Here is a 17,172-nt window from a genome sequence, read left to right as displayed (position 1 = left end):
CCACTTTTAATTTTTTCTTTTTTCTTTCTCTTTTTTTGGTTTGTTTCCTTTTTTCAGATGTACCATTTTCTCAGCCTCAGATCCAGTACACACTCTCTCTCTCTCTCAAAAAAAAAAAAAAAAAAAAAATCATTTTTCAGTCTCCATTCTTCTCTCATTTTTTTTATTAGCTTCATTTCTCAGTGTCTTATCTTTCTCTAATTCTTCATTATTTATTTCCTTTTTTATCCACACATTTTTGTAGTTTTCACTGTTTGCTAGTTTTGCCAATTTCGATAGGATCTCTTCAGTTATCATTTGAGTCTTTAGTCTGATTTTCATTGGGCTATAGTGTTTTTCTTTAGAGTATGTGCCCATTCTATGCACATCGTCATTTTCCTTCTCCAACTCTTGACCCTCATCCTGAACACCTTTCAGTATTTCCTTTGCAATTTCTTTCTATTCTTTTTCTCTTTGGTATTTCTGTACATTATGCTTTTCTTGGGTACCATAAACCACAATGCATTTCTTTTTCTCCACTGTGTCTCTCACCCAGTTTTCCTTTTCTTTGATTACCTTAATCACTGTTTCCTTTGCATTCTCTTCTACCTACTGTTGTACTATTTCTTTAAAAGTGATTTTTTTATTTTCACATTCCTGTTTCCACAGATTTTTTATTTCAATGAGATCTGTCTCTTTGATTGATTCTCCCACTTTTTCAGCCACTGCTTGTAATTGTTCTTTGAACTCTTTCTTCAGTTCTTCGTTTTTGTTTCTATCCTCATTTTCCTTTCTTTAGACTAAGGAAATACAATAAAGATAAGACCAGACCAATTAAGGTTAAATTCAGGTCACAAACGACAGCAGAGGATATCTTAGCAAACAACAGGGAACTAGCAAAAAGTGATCAATATAAACAGGTATGAATAAAAAGAGAAATGAATAAAGAGGAAAGAGAAAACAAAAAGACTAGAAGCTAAGGGGAAAAAAAAAGAGAAAAGAACAGAATCAGACAAAGAGAAATTCTATTGGAGAGTAGTGAATATGAAAGTGAGGAAATGGTTCATAGCAGAGAAAAACAGTAGGGAAACAGAAAACACGATGGAAGTAGCAGAAAATTAAAAGTGTCTTATACAAATATAGATGGCTTAATAACAGGCTTGAACGAACTGAATGATTGCCTGAAGGAAAAAGAACTAGACATAATGGAAATTGTAGAGACAAAATTGAAAGGTCCACTAGCACCCATGGTGCATATAATTATTAGATTAGAAACAGAGAGGTAAAACAAGGGGGTGGAGTAATGTTCCTGACTAGGAAGAATATAAATGTGAGGAATGTCAAATATGGAAAGATGGAGGACAAAGGTTGGGAAGAGCGGGAAGTTTGTAGTAAATTATGTGCCTCCTAAAACAGCTTCGCGGGAAGAGAAAGAACACAAAAATATGTTAGAAGACACAAGAATAACACTAAATAAGATAATGGAAGATGGAGGAAGAATAGTTATAATGGGTGACTTTAATTGTAAAGAAATCTGCTGAGATGACAGTGAAGGGTGGAGACGACCTATGGGGAAATGTACTACTTTATATGATTATAGAACATACAATGACGCAATGGATACAAGAGAATACTAGGTATAGAAATGAGGAAGAACCATTGAGACTGTACCTAATAGTCACATCAGAACCCAAAATAGTGGACAAGATTAAATATAAGACACCAATAAGTAAAAGTGACCACATATTGGTTGAACTGGAACTAAATGAGGAAAAAAAAATATATATATATATAAAATGAACAATATAGAAAGGGAAGATTGATGTATGAAAAAAATTGATAAAATAAGAGAATTCTTTCAAAAAGCAGACTGGGAAAGAATACACAAGGAGGAAACAACAGTAGAAGAGAAATGGAATATTTTGACAAAAATTTATAAAGAAGGAGTGGAAAAGTATGTTCCAAGACAAAAACAAGAAAAAGAATATGTAAAGTGTTGGTACAACAAAAGATGTAGGGAGTTAAAAGACAAAAGGGATAAAGCTTGGATGAAATGGAAAAAAAGACAAAAGACCTGAAAAATGGAAAATATATACTAGTTATAGAAATGAATATGTACAAGTGTGCAGAGAAGAAAAGAGAAAATACGAAAAAGATGTCATAGAAAAATGTAAAGATCAACCAAAACTATCTTACAGATTTGTAAACAACAAACTGAAAAACAAACAAGATTTAGAGAAACTACGAAAAGGGGGAGTTGAATACACAGAGGAAATAGAAATGGCAGAAATTATGAACAAGCATATTAAATTGGTGTTTATGAGGGAGAACATACAACTTAGAGATATCGAATGGGAGGAGAAAGTCCCCCCCCCCCTATGAAAGAGATAGAAGTATCAAGGAATGAAATAATGAAACATTTGAGTAATCTTGATGTCAGAAAATTGCATGGACCAGATGAAAAGGCAAACTGGATTTTGAGAGAATGCAGGAATGAACTAACAGAAAAAATACATAGTCTAATAAACAGTTCATTGAAAGAAGGAAAAGTTCCAGAAGATTGGAGGAGAGCAAATATAGTACCAATATATAAAGGGGGAAACAAGGTAGACCCTACAAACTATAGACCAATCTCTCTTACAAGTACAATAGCTAAAATTTGTGAAAGAATGATCAAAATTAGATGGGTAAGGCATTTGGAAAAAAAACAACATACTAAATCCAAGGCAATTTGGATTTAGACAAGGACGATCATGCGTCACAAACTTAATGTGTTTCTATTGAAGGCTAATAAATGTAATACAAGAAAGAAATGGATGGGCTGATCATGCATTTCTAGACCTGAAAAAAGCTTTTGATAAGGTGCCACATAAGAAGTTGCTAAAGAAATTAGAAACTCTAGGAGGAATGCAGGGCAAACTGCTGAAGTGGATGGAAGACTTGCATGAAAGAAAAATGAGAGTGGTGATAAGAGACAAACACTCTAATTGGGATGAAGTGATAAGTGGAGCTCCACAAGGAACAGTTCTGGCCCCAATAATGTTTGCTATATATATATTAATGATATGGGTAAAGGAATTGAAAGTTATATGAGCTTCTTTGGGGATGATGCAAAATTGTTGAAAATAGTGAACACTGAAGAAGACTATGAGTTGCTACAGAGTGATCTCAATAAAGTATGGGAATGGAGTAGGAAGTGGGAGATGAAAACATAGGAGGGATACAAGGCAACCTACTAAACTGGATGGAGGACTTCCTGAATGGTAGAAAGATGAGAGTAGTACTCAGAGAAAAATATTCAGGTTGGAAGGAGGTGATTAGTGGAGTTCCACAAGGATCTGTATTGGCTCCAATAATGTTTGCTATTTATGTGAATGACATGGATGATGATGTGGAATGTTACATGAACTTCTTTGCAGACGACGCTAAATTGTTGAGGAAAGTAAAAACCGAAACAGATTGTGAATCACTACAGGAAGACCTGAATAAGGTTTGAAAGTGGAGTCAGAAATGGAAAGTGGACTTCAACATTAAAAAGTGTAGCATAATGGAGTTCGGAAAAAGTAAAAATAGAATATCAGGACAATATAAAATTGGGACTAAGGAGGTAAAGAAAGTGGGATCTGAAAAAGATCTGGGAGTAATTATCTCAAACGAGTTGTCGTCTGATAAACAAATAAATGAAATTGTTGGAGAATCCTATAACTTGCTAAATCAATAATAGTGGCATTTACCTATTTGGACAAGGAAATGATTAAAGAAATATTAGTCACACTAATAAGGCCTAAACTGGAGTATGCAGCAACATTATGGTCACCCAGTACCAAAAAGAATATAAAGAAAATTGAAAGAATCTAGAGAGCAACTACAAAAAGGGCTTCAGCATTTTGAAATTTGTCATATAAAGAGAGACTGGCTAAATTGGAGTTACCAACTTTAGAGCAAAGAAGAGGGGTGACCTACTGACCATCTATAGAATCATGAAGGGCATGGAAATACTTGATAGAGAGGACTTGTTAAATTGGATCAAGAGAAACACAAGAGGACATGGCAAGAAACTCAAAAAAGGTAGTTATAGAAGAGATCTGAAGAACAGTTTTCCACACAGAGTGGTGGACACTTGGAACAAACTGGATGAAACAATAGTGTGTGCAAAACCCATACATGAATTTAAAAACAAACTAAATACTGCAAGATACAAAGGCGGGACACCATGAGCGTAGCTCCCCTTCCTGTAAGATACAACTAGGTAAATACACATTCAGAATGGGACCTAGGAGTAATTATCAGCAATGACATGGCACCAGACAAACATATCAACAAAATAGTTGGAGAAACTTTCAATTTACTAAGATCAATGAAAGTGGCCTTTGACTATCTGGATGAAGAAATCATAAAGGAAATATTAGTTATATTGATAAGACCAAGATTGGAGTACACTGCAACACTGTGGACACCCAGTACTAAAAAGAATTTAAGAGCAAACTAGATACTGTGAGATACAAAGGCGGGACACCATGAGAGTAGCTCCCCTTCCTGTAAGATACAACTAGGTAAATACACATTCAGAAAGGGAGCTAGGAATAATTATCAGCAATGATATGGCACCAGACAAACATAACAAAATAGTTGGAGAAACCTTCAATTTACTAAGATCAATGAAAGTGGCTTTTGACTATCTGGATGAAGAAATCATAAAGAAAATATTAGTTACATTGCTAAGACCAAGATTGCAGTACACTGAGACACTATGGACACCCAGTACTAAAAAGAATATAAAGAAATTAGAAAGAATTCAAAGAGCAACGACAAAGATGGCACCAACACTCTCCAAACTGACATACGAACAAAGATTGGACAAATTCGAACTACCAACCCTGGAACAAATAAGAGAAAGGAGACCTACTGACCATCTACAGAATTATGAAAGGGGTGGAGGTCCTTGATAGAGATAATTTACTAAAATGGGATAAAAGAAAAACAAGAGGGCATGAAAAGAAACTTAAAAATGATAGCTAAAGAAGAGATCTGAAAAACAACAGTTTCCCACACAGAGTGGTGGATATCTGAAATAAATTGGATGAGGTAACAGTAAGTGCAAAAACTATACAAGAATTTAAGAACGAACTTGATGCTGAAAGATACAAAGATGGGTCACTACGAGCATAGTTCTTTTCCTGTAAAATACAACTAGGTAAATACACACACACAAATGAAAAGTTCAAAGAACGAGATAGAGGGAGTAGAAAATTAAAAATAGCTTATATCAATATAGACAGATTCATCTCAGGATTAAATGAACTAGATAATTACCTGTCAGAAGAAAAAACAGACATAATGGAAATTGTGGAGATAAAATTAAGAGGTCCCCTATTAACAGTGTTGGACATGGATTATATAATTATTGGCTTAGAAATAGAGAGGAGAAACAGGGTGGAGTCATGTTTCCGGTTAAGAAAAACCTAACTGTGACAAAAGTTACACATGGAGAGAATAGGGTGGAGATGATCACAATAAGAGTCAAAGATAATGACCTGAAAAGCAGAAAGTTTGTGGTGATTTCTGTGCCCCCCAAAAACAGGATCTTGGAGAAAGATTATTCCAAAACGTTAGATGATGCAAGATTTTCATTAAATGAGATCCTGAAGGATGAAGTAACATGGTACTTACAGGACATTTTAATTGCAAAGAAATATGTTGGGAAGAGATGACAGTGATAGGTAGAGTGAAGCAAGGGGAAATTTATTACACAACATGACTACAGAACATATAATGACACAATGGGTAAAAGAAAACACTAGAGTTAGAAATAATGAGAAACTGTCGAGACTAGATTTATTATTTACATCAGAACCTGAAATTGTGGACAAAATTGAATATAAGACACCAAGTGTGAAGAGTGACCACATACTACTTGAGTTTGAACTAAAGGAGGAAATATAGAGAAAAATGAGAAACACAGAAAAGGAAGACTGATGTATAATAAAATGGACTTTGTGAAACTTAGGAAAAAAAATCTTAAAGCGAACTGGGAAAAATTCTACAAGGAAGAAAAATGAATGATTCTGATGAAAATCTACAAAGGAGTGGATAAATATGTCCCAAAGCAAAAACAGGAAAAGATGTATATTAAGTGCTGGTTTACCAGAAGGTGCAGCAAAGCAAAAAACTGAAGAGATAAAGCTTGGAAAAGATGGAGAAACAACAAAAAACCTAGAGAGTGAAAAAATACATATTAATCAAAAGAATGAATATGTAAAAATATGCAGGGAAGAAAATAGAAACTATGAAAAAGACATAATAGAAAAATGTATGGATCAGCCAAAACTATTCTATAGATATTGAAAAGGTAAACTAAAAAACAAACAGGAAATAGTGAAAATACACCAAGGGAATACAGAATACAGAGAAGATACAGAAATGGCTGAAGTCATGAATAAATACTTCAAGTTGGCTTTCACTAGAGAAAATGTACAACATTGGGATGAAGGGAGAGAGGTGAAATCCTACCCCACCCCCCTCATGAGGAAAATAATAGTAACATGGAAAGAAATGCTTCACCAAGGAAATCGCATGTCCCAGATGAAATAGCAAACTGGATATTAAAAGAATGTAAAGAACTAACAGACAAAATATATAACATAATAAGTTGCTCATTCAAAGAAGGAAAAATACCAGATGACTGGAAAAATGCTGATATTGTACCAATTTATAAAGGAGGAATTAAGATCCAACATATTACAGACTGGTTACCCTTACAAGCATGGTAGCCAAAATTTGTGGAAAAGTTATAAAAAGTACATACATACATATACCAAGGCTTTTTCCCCCTTACAAGGGGGGTAGCCAAAAAGAAAAAGGCATAAAATCATTCCCACCCATTCCATCCCTGAATACACTCCACACCCCTCCACCCTCCCTCTTATCTTAGCACCTCCTGAATGACGGGTCATCCCTGCACCTTGTCCACTGCCCTGGGTCAGAAGCAGTGTCGCAAGACACAGCACATCCACAGCAAGGCCGCTTCATTAAATCGGCGACCCCCCCCTCTCCGTCCCCCCATTGCATAAAATGAGAGGACGGGGAGAAATCCCTTCGGGCTGCGTCAAATTTTGCTCACACATACTACCTCACCCCCCATCCACCCGCCCATTCCACCTCATGCAATCACAACATCATCCATATACAACCATTCTCCATTCACCCCTGTCTTCTGTCCTCTCCCGTCCTTCCTCAACAGACATTCCCCTCTTCCCCAAAGCCCCCTTCACCCCATCCATCCACCTCATCCTAGGACGTCCCATCATGTTCACTCCCTCCACATCTGCCTTCCACACCTCTTTTACTAGTCTTTCTTCACTCATTCTTTCCATGTGTCCAAACCATCCTAATATTCTTTCATCAACCCTATCTCCCAACTCCTTTTCCACCCCTGTTCTCCTCCTCACCTCCTCATTTCTCACTCTATCTAGCCTAGTAACCCCCATCATACTTCTCAGACACCTCATCTCAAACACATTCAAACTCCTTCTCTCTTCTTCTCTTATGTTCCATGTTTCTGCCTCATACAGTGCTGTTGGCACAATCCTCCTTCATACAGTCTCCTCTTAGCATCCATTCCCAAATGTCTATTCCTCATTACACTCTTTAATCCACCAAGGCATTTACTCGCTTCTCTCAATCTACATTCTACCTCCACTTTCACTCCACCTTTCCTTGCCACATTTGCACCCAAGTATCTAAAACTATCCACTTCCTCCAGTCGCTCTCCCTTAATGCTCACTTCCAGTCTACTGCCACTTTCACCCCTTGTACATCTCATCACCTTACTTTTACCCACATTTATCTTTAGCTTTCTTTTATCACATACTCTCCCAAACTCTGCCACCAACCTCCTTAATCCCTCCTCCGATCCTGCCACAAGCGCAGTGTCGTCCGCAAACAACAGCTGGCTAACCTCCCACTTTTCTCCATTTTCTTTAACCATCTCCAATCCCTTGCCCACTACCCTTGCATTTACCTCTCGCACCACCCCATCCATGTATAAGTTGAACAGCCAGGGTGACATAACGCATCCTTGACGAAGTTCCACCTTTACCTCAAACCACTCACTCTCTCCGTTTCCAATCCTGACACAAGCTCTACTACTCTCATAAAAACTCTTGACAGCTCCCAGAAGCTTTCCTCCTATCCCGTATATCTGCATAACCTCCCACAGTGCCTTCCTGTCTACCCTATCATAAGCCTTTTCCAGATCCATAAAAGCCCAAAAAACATCCTTCCCCTTTCCTATAGCTTTCTCACATATCTGTCTTACCACAAAGATCTGATCTACACAACCTCTACCTGTCCTAAATCCACACTGTTCCTCACCAATTACTCCTTCTGTTCCTCTCCTAATCCTCTCAATCAAGATCCTCCCATAAGCCTTCCCAACTACACTCAACAAGCTAATCCCTCTGAAACTACTACATTCACACTTGTCCCCTTTTCCCTTGTAAAGAGGAACTATACAGGCACTCCTCCAGTCCTCCGGCACTCTACCCTCTCTCCAACAAACATTAAATAACCTCACCAACCAGTCCACCATCACTGTACCTCCCTTTTTAAGACATTCCACATGGCATCCATCAAGACCAGGTGCCTTACCTGCTTTCATCATCTTAACAACTGCCTTCACCTCATCCTTCCTTATTTCTCCTCCATTCTCCTCATTCATCACTCTCATTTTCTTCGCACTTCCCACTGCAGCTATCTTTCCTTCCCTATCCTCCTTCACATTTAGCAACTCCCTAAAATATTCTGCCCATCTTCCCCTCACTGCCTTCTCTTCCATTATCATCTCTCCATCTGCACCTTTTACCTTTTCTTCTCTACTTGATTTGCCTCCTCTTCCTCTCTTAATTTCTTTCCAAAACATCTTTTTATTACTTTCAAAATTTTCTGTCAAACTCTTACCCCATTTCACATCTGCTCTCCTCTTTGCAACCTTTACCTTTTGCTTTACTTCTCTTTTCTTTTCTTTGTACCTCTCATATGACTCCCTCATCCTATTTTGTAACCAATCTGTGAAAGCTCGCTTCTCTTCTACAACCTTCTTTGTTTCCTCATCCCACCATTTACTACCCTTCCTTCTATTTCCCCCTGTCCTTCTTGTTCCACACACCATCCTTGCACACTCCTTGAACCATCCCCATTCCTCCTCCACACCCAGCTCTACTCTACCCTTTACTCCCTCCCACTCCTCCTTCAGCTTCTTTCCGTACTCCTTCTCCTTTTCCTTCTCATTCAAGGAGTTCACTCTAAGAACCTCCCTACCTTTTGTCCCTTTCCTCTTCCTCCATCTATCCTCCACTTTCAACTTACCTTCCACCAAAAAATGATCTGATATTCCCCCACCCTCTCCCCTTAGCACATGTACATCCTTTACTCTTCCTATCATAATCCTATTTACCGCTACATAATCCATTAGCGCTCTATCTACCACCCTTCCCTCCACCACCCTCTCCCATGTGTACTTATGCTTGACTTTCTTCCAAAACACTGTATTTACTATCATCAACTCTCTTTCTAGACACATTTCCACCATCAACTCTCTACTACGATTCTTTCCTGGAACTCCACATTTCCCAGCCACTTCATCGATTGGACCATTTCCCACCCTAGCATTAAGGTCTCCCAGTACTATCACATTGACATTTCTTCCCAAATCCTCTATGCACTCATTTAGATCTATCCAAAAGGCCTCCCTTTCTTCTACACTCTTTTCACTGCCCGGCCCATATGCACTTACAAAGACCCACATCTCCTTCCCCAGTTTCACCTTCATCCACATTATCCTTGAGGAAACCTTCTTCCACTCCACTACCCGTTTACCTATCTCTTCACTTACTAGAATAGCCACCCCTTCCCTCCCTCGCTCTCTCTTCACTCCTGATAACCTCCCACTTACACTCCCAAACATACACTCACCCTTCCCTTTCAACTTAGTTTCACTCAAAGCCAACACATCCATCTTTCTTCTCACAAACATACTACCTATCTCTTCCCTTTTACTCTCATCTGTACCACATCCACGCACATTAAAAGACCCAAACCTTAGGGTGCTGGTCCGAGGCCTTCCAGCCCCTCTTATGCCTTCTCTTATTCTTTTAGGAATTTCCCCTGTGGGGCTACAAGGAGAAGGATGCCTAGTCCCAATCCCCGTCCCTTTCTTCTCGCCTCTTACGATCCAAGTGGGAATACTTGGTGGCAGTATTCTTTTCCCCCACCACAGGGAATTCCCCCATCACAGAAAAGGAATACTCAGAGAAATGGTACAGGACAGCAACAAGGGGTTGGAGGACAGCATAACGGAGGGACAGTCGTAGTATAAAAGTGTCATAATTTCTCTATGAACAGAGTTTTCCTCTATCATAGACAAAATGATGTGTGGAGAACAATATACTAAATCTGAGACAATTCGGATTTAGATAGGGAAGATCTTGTACCATGAATATGATCTATTTTTACCTATGACTACTAGATATAATACAAGAAAGGGACAGATGGGCTGATTTTGCTTCCCTAGATCTACAAAAAGCTTTTGATAAAGTCCCACACAAAAAACTATTAAGACAACTGGAAACAATAGGAGGGATACAAGGTAAACTACTGAAATGGATGGAGGACTTTCTGCGTGGAAGAAAAATGAGGGTAGTACTCAGAGATAAGAGTTCTACTTGGGAAAAGGTAATTAGTGGAGGTCCACAAGGATCAGTATTGGCTCCAATAATGTTTGCTATTTATATGAATGACAGGGACGAGGGTGTGAAATGTTACATGAGCCTTTTTACAGATGACACAAAACTGTTAAAGAAAGTGAGTACTGAAACAGACTGACTCAATGCAGAGATATCTGAACAGGGTTTGGCAATGGAGTCAGAAGTGGGAAGTGGACTTCAACATTAAGAAATGTAGCATAATAGAATTTGGAAAAAAGTATTAGAAAAAAAAAAAAAGGATATCAGGACAATATAAAATTGGTGAAAAAAAAAAACTCAAGAAAGAGGGATCTGAAAAAGACCTGGGAGTAATCATCACAAAGGATATGTCCCCTGACATAATAAACAAAATTGTTGGTGAAACATATAACTTGCTAAGATCAATAAAAGTGGCTTTTACTTGCTTGGATGAAGAAATGGTAAAGAAAATACTAGTCACACTGATAACACCAAAACTGAGGTACGCAGCGACACTATGGTCACCCAGTACTAAAAAGAATATAAGGAAAGTTGAGAGAATCCAGAGAGCAACTACGAAGATAGGCCAAACACTATCTAAACTGTCACATGAAGACAGTGTCAGAACTAGAATTACTGACTCTGGAACAAAGAAGAGAAAGAGGTGACTTGTTGACCATCTACAGAATTGTGAGAGATGTGGAAATCCTTGATAGAGATGACTTACTCAATTGGGATAAGAGAAACACAAGACGACATGGAAGGAAACTCAAAAAGGAGTTATAGAAGAGATCTGAAAAAGAACAGCTTTTCCTACAGAGTGATGGATGTATGGAACATATTAGATGAAAAAATAGTGTGCAAAAACAATACAAGAACTTAAGAGCAAATTAGATATGGTGAGATACAGAGACAAGACACCACGAGTATAGCTCCCCTTCCCATATGATACAACTAGGTAAATACATACACACACAATAGCTACAAAAGGCCATTCTTAATCTATTCCTTGGAAAGTAAACCCATTACAAAAGCAAAAGAGGAGAAAGACTTGGTAATGTTAATAAAAGACAACCAGTTACCTGACAGACATATCAGTAGGATTGTGGGAGGGACATACAGACTGCTGCAAATGGCATTCCATTATATTGATGAAGAGATTATGAAAAATTAATCAAAACCCTGATACAAACAAGACTGGAATATGCATCAGTAATATGGTACCCACACAAAGTAAAAGATGTAAGCAAGATTGAGAAAATACAAAGGGTAGCAACCAAACTGGTCCCCAGCATGGCAAATGAACCATATGAGGGTCTGCCAACTTTGAAAGATCAAAGAGAAAGAGGTGACATGATTACAGTATTCAGGTCACTAAAGGGAATAGATTGCATAGACAGAAGAGATCTCCTAATTAAAGATGGGAGGGCTTTATGAGGTCATGGAGGCAATTTAAGAAAGAGTACATGTTGAAAGGATGTGAAGAAATAGTTTTCCATGTAGATGTATAAATAATACATGATTTCAAATCTAACTATGATAATTGGAAATCATGGATATAGATTAAGTTGGAAGTGGAAATAAATTTGAGTCTGGGTATATTAGAAAATTAGAGAATGGGAGATGGAACCCAGTGAGCATTGCTCCTTTCCTGTATACTACAATTAGGTACACAGAAAAGTATGACATTTCACTCCTCTTTATTGGCTTTCCTGTCTGAAAATTTATACACAACTTCTAATAAAATTGCAAGTGTGACAGCATGCATACAAACCAGAAAAGACCATACATATAAACATACTCACTTTATGTATGGCTGGTGTAGAGCCACAAGCACACAATGAATGGTAACTGTGACAGCTGACAAGTGGAAGTAATCAAACAAGACAGGTACATGGTAGTGTAAGCCTCTGCAAGGTAAAAAAAAAAATGGTAGTTTAATGATATTAAGATACATTTTTCTGAATAAAGATATAATTGAAAGTGTAATATTTTTTTTTTCTTAAATCAAATTATATGAGTGTACACCTAGATCTCCTAATCCAACACTCATCAACCACCACTTGTGCTGATGTATGAGCCCTGGACATAAACCCTCTTTGGGAAGGTGGTGTTTTACATCCTGGGGCAATTCCCCAAATGGGTTTATGTGCTGGGCCCAAATGTTTGCACAAGTGGCAGTTGGCTAGTGTTGGATTAAGAGAATTAGGTGTACATATCATAATCATCAGTAAATATCTGAGAAAAACAATAACTACTTCACAATTCTGCCTTCACAAAAAATCTGAATCCATTGGGAAATATGGTACCTTATTCTTAGAAGAAATATATATTTGGCATATAAGAAGCATTTCCCCCAAAAATTTGGCTAAAAGAATCACCCTACATCTTATATGTTAACTTGAGGCCCCCTGTAGGCTAATTTTTCTCTGATGCTTATTACTGTAGGTTATAATCTTACTCTAGATGGTCACTTCTTCCTAGCTTGACTTCATAATAATAGTACTCAAATGACATTATAATTATTACAGTTCTTTTCACTAATATATTCAAAATGTGTATAACTTAGTGAAAAGGACTGTATTATCATTGTATGTATATATATATATATATATATATATATATACACATACATATATATACACGAGAGAAATTCACTAGTGACAGACATTAATCTGGTCATTCTTATGATAGTGGCATGTAGTACTTGAACCTACTGCTTCAGCCATTGGTAAGATAACTGTACAGTGCCTTAACCCTCTCAGCCACAGAGGCTTCAACAGTCTTGTAACCCAGAATCTTTCTGATTCCTGAGGATAGGAAAGATCACTAATCTGTGACCCCAATTCCTGTTTTACACAAGACTCAAGCCCACTCATGGGAGGGAGTAAGGACCGGAACAAGTCTCATGCTTTACCATTGTAACTACGAGAGAAATTTGCTAGTGACATATACATTAATCTGATCATTTTTATGACAGTCGCATGTTGGACTCGAATCTACTGCTTCAGCCATCAGTAAGATAACCATACAATGCCCTAACACTCTCAGCCACAGAGGCATCAAAAGTCTTGTAACCCGGAATCTTTCTGATTCCTAAGGATAGGAAAGATAACTAATCGGTGACCCCATTTCCTGTTTAGTACAAGATCTGAGCCCACTCGTGGGAGGGGATAAGGACTGGAACAGATCCCTTTCACACTTCACTATTGTAACCACGAAAGAAATTCACTAGTGATAGTGACATTAATCTGATCATTTTTACGGCAGTTGCATGTAGGACTCAAACCTACTGCTTCAAAAGTCTTGTAACCCGGAATCTTTCTGTTTCCCAAGGATAGGAAAAATTACAAATCTATGACCCACATTTCTGTTTTACACAAGACCCAAGCCCACTCGTGGGTTACAATGGCAAAGCATGAAAGGGATTTGTTCTGGTCCTTACCCCCTCCCATGAGTGGGCTTGGGTCAGGGCAAAGGTTGACTGATGGTGAGGTCAAGTCTGGCTGCTTTTGAGATGGATTTCTTTGCAGCCATCCAAGTTATGTAGTCTGGGGACCACTGGCCTTTGAAGCTATTAAAATTTGGCATGTTTAATCAGGGAGGGTTCAATAAAAAAATTTTCTAAATAGGAAGAGAGTTGATAATAAGAATTAAGGAACATAAAAACTCTATAAAATATGGTCAAGATAATTCCACAGTGTTCCTATATACTAACAAAGAGGATCATCGCATGGACAGGGATAATGCCACCATTGTCTACAAATCCCACTGCAGTTTTCGAAGAAAAATTATTGAATCCTCCATGATTAAACATACCAAATTTTAATACCTTCAAAGACCAATGGTCCCCAGACTGCATAACTTGGATGGCTGCAAAGAGATCCATCTCAAAAGCAGCCAGACTTGACCTCACCATCAGTCAACCTTCACCCTGACCTCATCAAGGACATATAACCTGAATCCCCCCTTTTCCCTGTCCCTAAATGTACCCCTCTTAGCTACATTTTTTCTCACAATCCACACTATGTATCATTCTGCTGAAGACGACCACAGATAGTGGTCAAAATACAGTATACAGATTTTCTGTCCATCTTATCTCATTCTCTGACAGTGGGTTATAGTCCATATATATATATATATGCATATATATACATATATATATACATATATATATATATATATATATATATATATATATGCCTTTACTTTTTTTTTTTTTTTTTTTTTTTTTTAGGAATATCCCCTTTTGGGGCTACAGGTAGTAGGACTCCTTATCCCATCCCCCGTCTCGTTTTTTGTTGCCTTTTATGACTCAAGTGAAAAGACTTGGTGGTGGCATTCTCTTCCCCCACCAAAGGGTCGGCAAAAAAAGGAAATGAATGTTCAGAGAAATGGTACAGGGCAGTAACAAGGGGTTGGGGGGCAGCATAATGGAGGGATAGTCGTAGTATAAAAGTGTCATCATTCCTCTATGAACAGTTTTCCTCTGTCACAGACAAAATGATGTGTGGCTCTGGTCCATAGGGGCACCCCATATAGACCCTAAAGTATCAACTGCATGCTACTTTGCCACAATAACATGCAGCCAATACCCCAAACACTGCTTCTGACCCAGGGCAGTGGGCAGGATGAAGGGATGACTCGTCATCCAGGAGGTGCCAAGATAAGAGGGAGGGAGGAGGGTCGAGGGGAATGGAATATATAGGAAATGGAATGGGTGGGAGTGGTTTCTATGCCTTTTTCTTCTGGCTACCCCCTGTGTGGGGGAAAAAAGCCTTTGGTATATGTATATATACAGTGAGACCTCTCATTAACGGATGTTAATTAGCTGTATTTGCTGTGTTTTCGCTGTATTTTCAGTGTTTTTGGTGCTGTTTAGTGCGTGCAATCACTATGCCACTCAAAAACCACTCCAAATCAACGGATTATTCACATCAACGGACACCGTTACCCCCTTTTAGTGTGTTAATGAGAGGTAGTACTGTATATATATATATATATATATATATATATATATATATATATATATATATATATATATATATATATATGTATATATATATATATATATATATATATATATACAGTCGAACCTCAAAAGCCCGGACCCCGAATGCCCGAACCCTCGTATGACCGGTCGAAATGAACAATGGGCGGACTTTTAAGCAAAGTTCCCTATTTGTCCGGTAGGTGACAGCGACGGCCGTACACGTGTACTCAAACCCGGACCAGTCAAGCCGCCACCAGGGCTGCCGTTTTGTAGAATTTTGTACCAAAATGTAGTAAAATAGCGGCATGTGGCAACTGCACAAGGACATGAGGAATTTTTTTTCTACATATCAGCAGGCTGTTAAAAGCATTCAAAAACTCAAACTTTTGTTTAAAAAACATAGAACTAGTTATCAAATAATAAATGGTACATCAAAATATGACTTTCGTTTGTAATTGTGTTACTTATAAAATATACCCCAAAAGATACGTTTTAACATCCGTTACTGAATATGTTAGGTTGATTGATTTATGGAGTTTTTGGCTCGAAGGCCAAGCGCCGGAGCCGGTAGGCCATTCAGCGCATGTTTATCTTTTAGTTTAAAAGATAAAATAAAAATAAAATTAAAGTAAAACAATTAAAACAATAGACATTCACGAACACACTTCAACAACACACTCACAAGCATTCACACACACAATTTTAAATTTCATAAAATAAATTTATGTCTTTTAAAAACTTTAAAACATTCTTCACACAAGCTTCCTCCCCTAAAATTTCTTTAAAAAATAAATCTGTTAAGAAATTTGCCCTGCGCTTATTAGAGAATGCAGGGCACTGAACTAAAATGTGTCTTATTGTCAAAACTACTTGGCAAGTGGGACATTGGGGGGCCAGCCTTTCTGCGCCACTTGCCATTAAAATTTTTGTGTAATGTAGGAATGGCCAATTCTCAGTCTTGTCAAGACAATGCTTGACCTTCTGTCCAAAAGAGGACACTTCCAAGGGTTCACTAAGGGATGAATTTCTTTTAATTTATAACTGCCGTCCAGCCTTGTCCATTGCTCTTGCCACTTCTTCATTGTATAACAATGGATCACTTATTTCAAGTCCGTATGTGGGACTTTTCGGTCTGCTATATGGCTGAGCCTAGTGGCGGCTTTGGCTGCAGCATCGACCTTTTCATTTCCAGTGACACCCACATGGGATGGCACCCAGCAAAAGTTTACTTTTATCTTCTTTCTGTTGTTTATGAGAATCAACCATTCCTGTATTTCTTGCACTAAAAAATTATGAGGCAACAAATTATTTACAGAGGATAGAACGCTCATGGAATCCGTAAATATAACAATGTTCCTGCCACACGGAACAGAATTGAAAACAAACTTCAGGGCGTTGCTGACTGCCAGCAGTTCAGCAGTAAAAACAGAGCTAAAATCAGGCAACTTTCTCTTTAAAACTGTGCTATCAGTTACAACA

At 38.0% G+C, this 17,172-nt stretch overlaps 1 protein-coding gene across 9 annotated transcripts in view; it reads right to left on the bottom strand.

Annotated features, from left to right (window-relative positions):
• Positions 1-17,172, bottom strand: part of LOC143033486 (protein FAM135A) — a 1,114,982-nt gene that overhangs the window by 732,097 nt on the left and 365,713 nt on the right. For 8 of the 9 annotated variants that reach the window (XR_012967181.1, XM_076198980.1, XM_076198982.1 and 5 more), the window contains one exon: positions 12,506-12,610. The exons of the other annotated variant lie outside the window; for it this stretch is intronic. Coding sequence is in view for 7 of the 8 variants with exons in the window: in XM_076198980.1 (XP_076055095.1) it covers positions 12,506-12,610 (105 nt within the window). In the remaining variant the exon portion in view is untranslated. The remainder of the gene's footprint in view (positions 1-12,505; positions 12,611-17,172) is intronic. 9 annotated transcript variants of the gene reach the window in all.

The sequence above is a fragment of the Oratosquilla oratoria genome, chromosome 15, assembly GCF_046742065.1.
Source record: "Oratosquilla oratoria isolate Oo_2021 chromosome 15, ASM4674206v1, whole genome shotgun sequence".
NCBI classification, from domain to species: Eukaryota; Metazoa; Arthropoda; class Malacostraca; order Stomatopoda; family Squillidae; genus Oratosquilla; species Oratosquilla oratoria.
The sequence above is the reverse complement of the archived record's forward strand: the minus strand, read 5'-3'. Positions and strand labels throughout refer to the sequence as shown.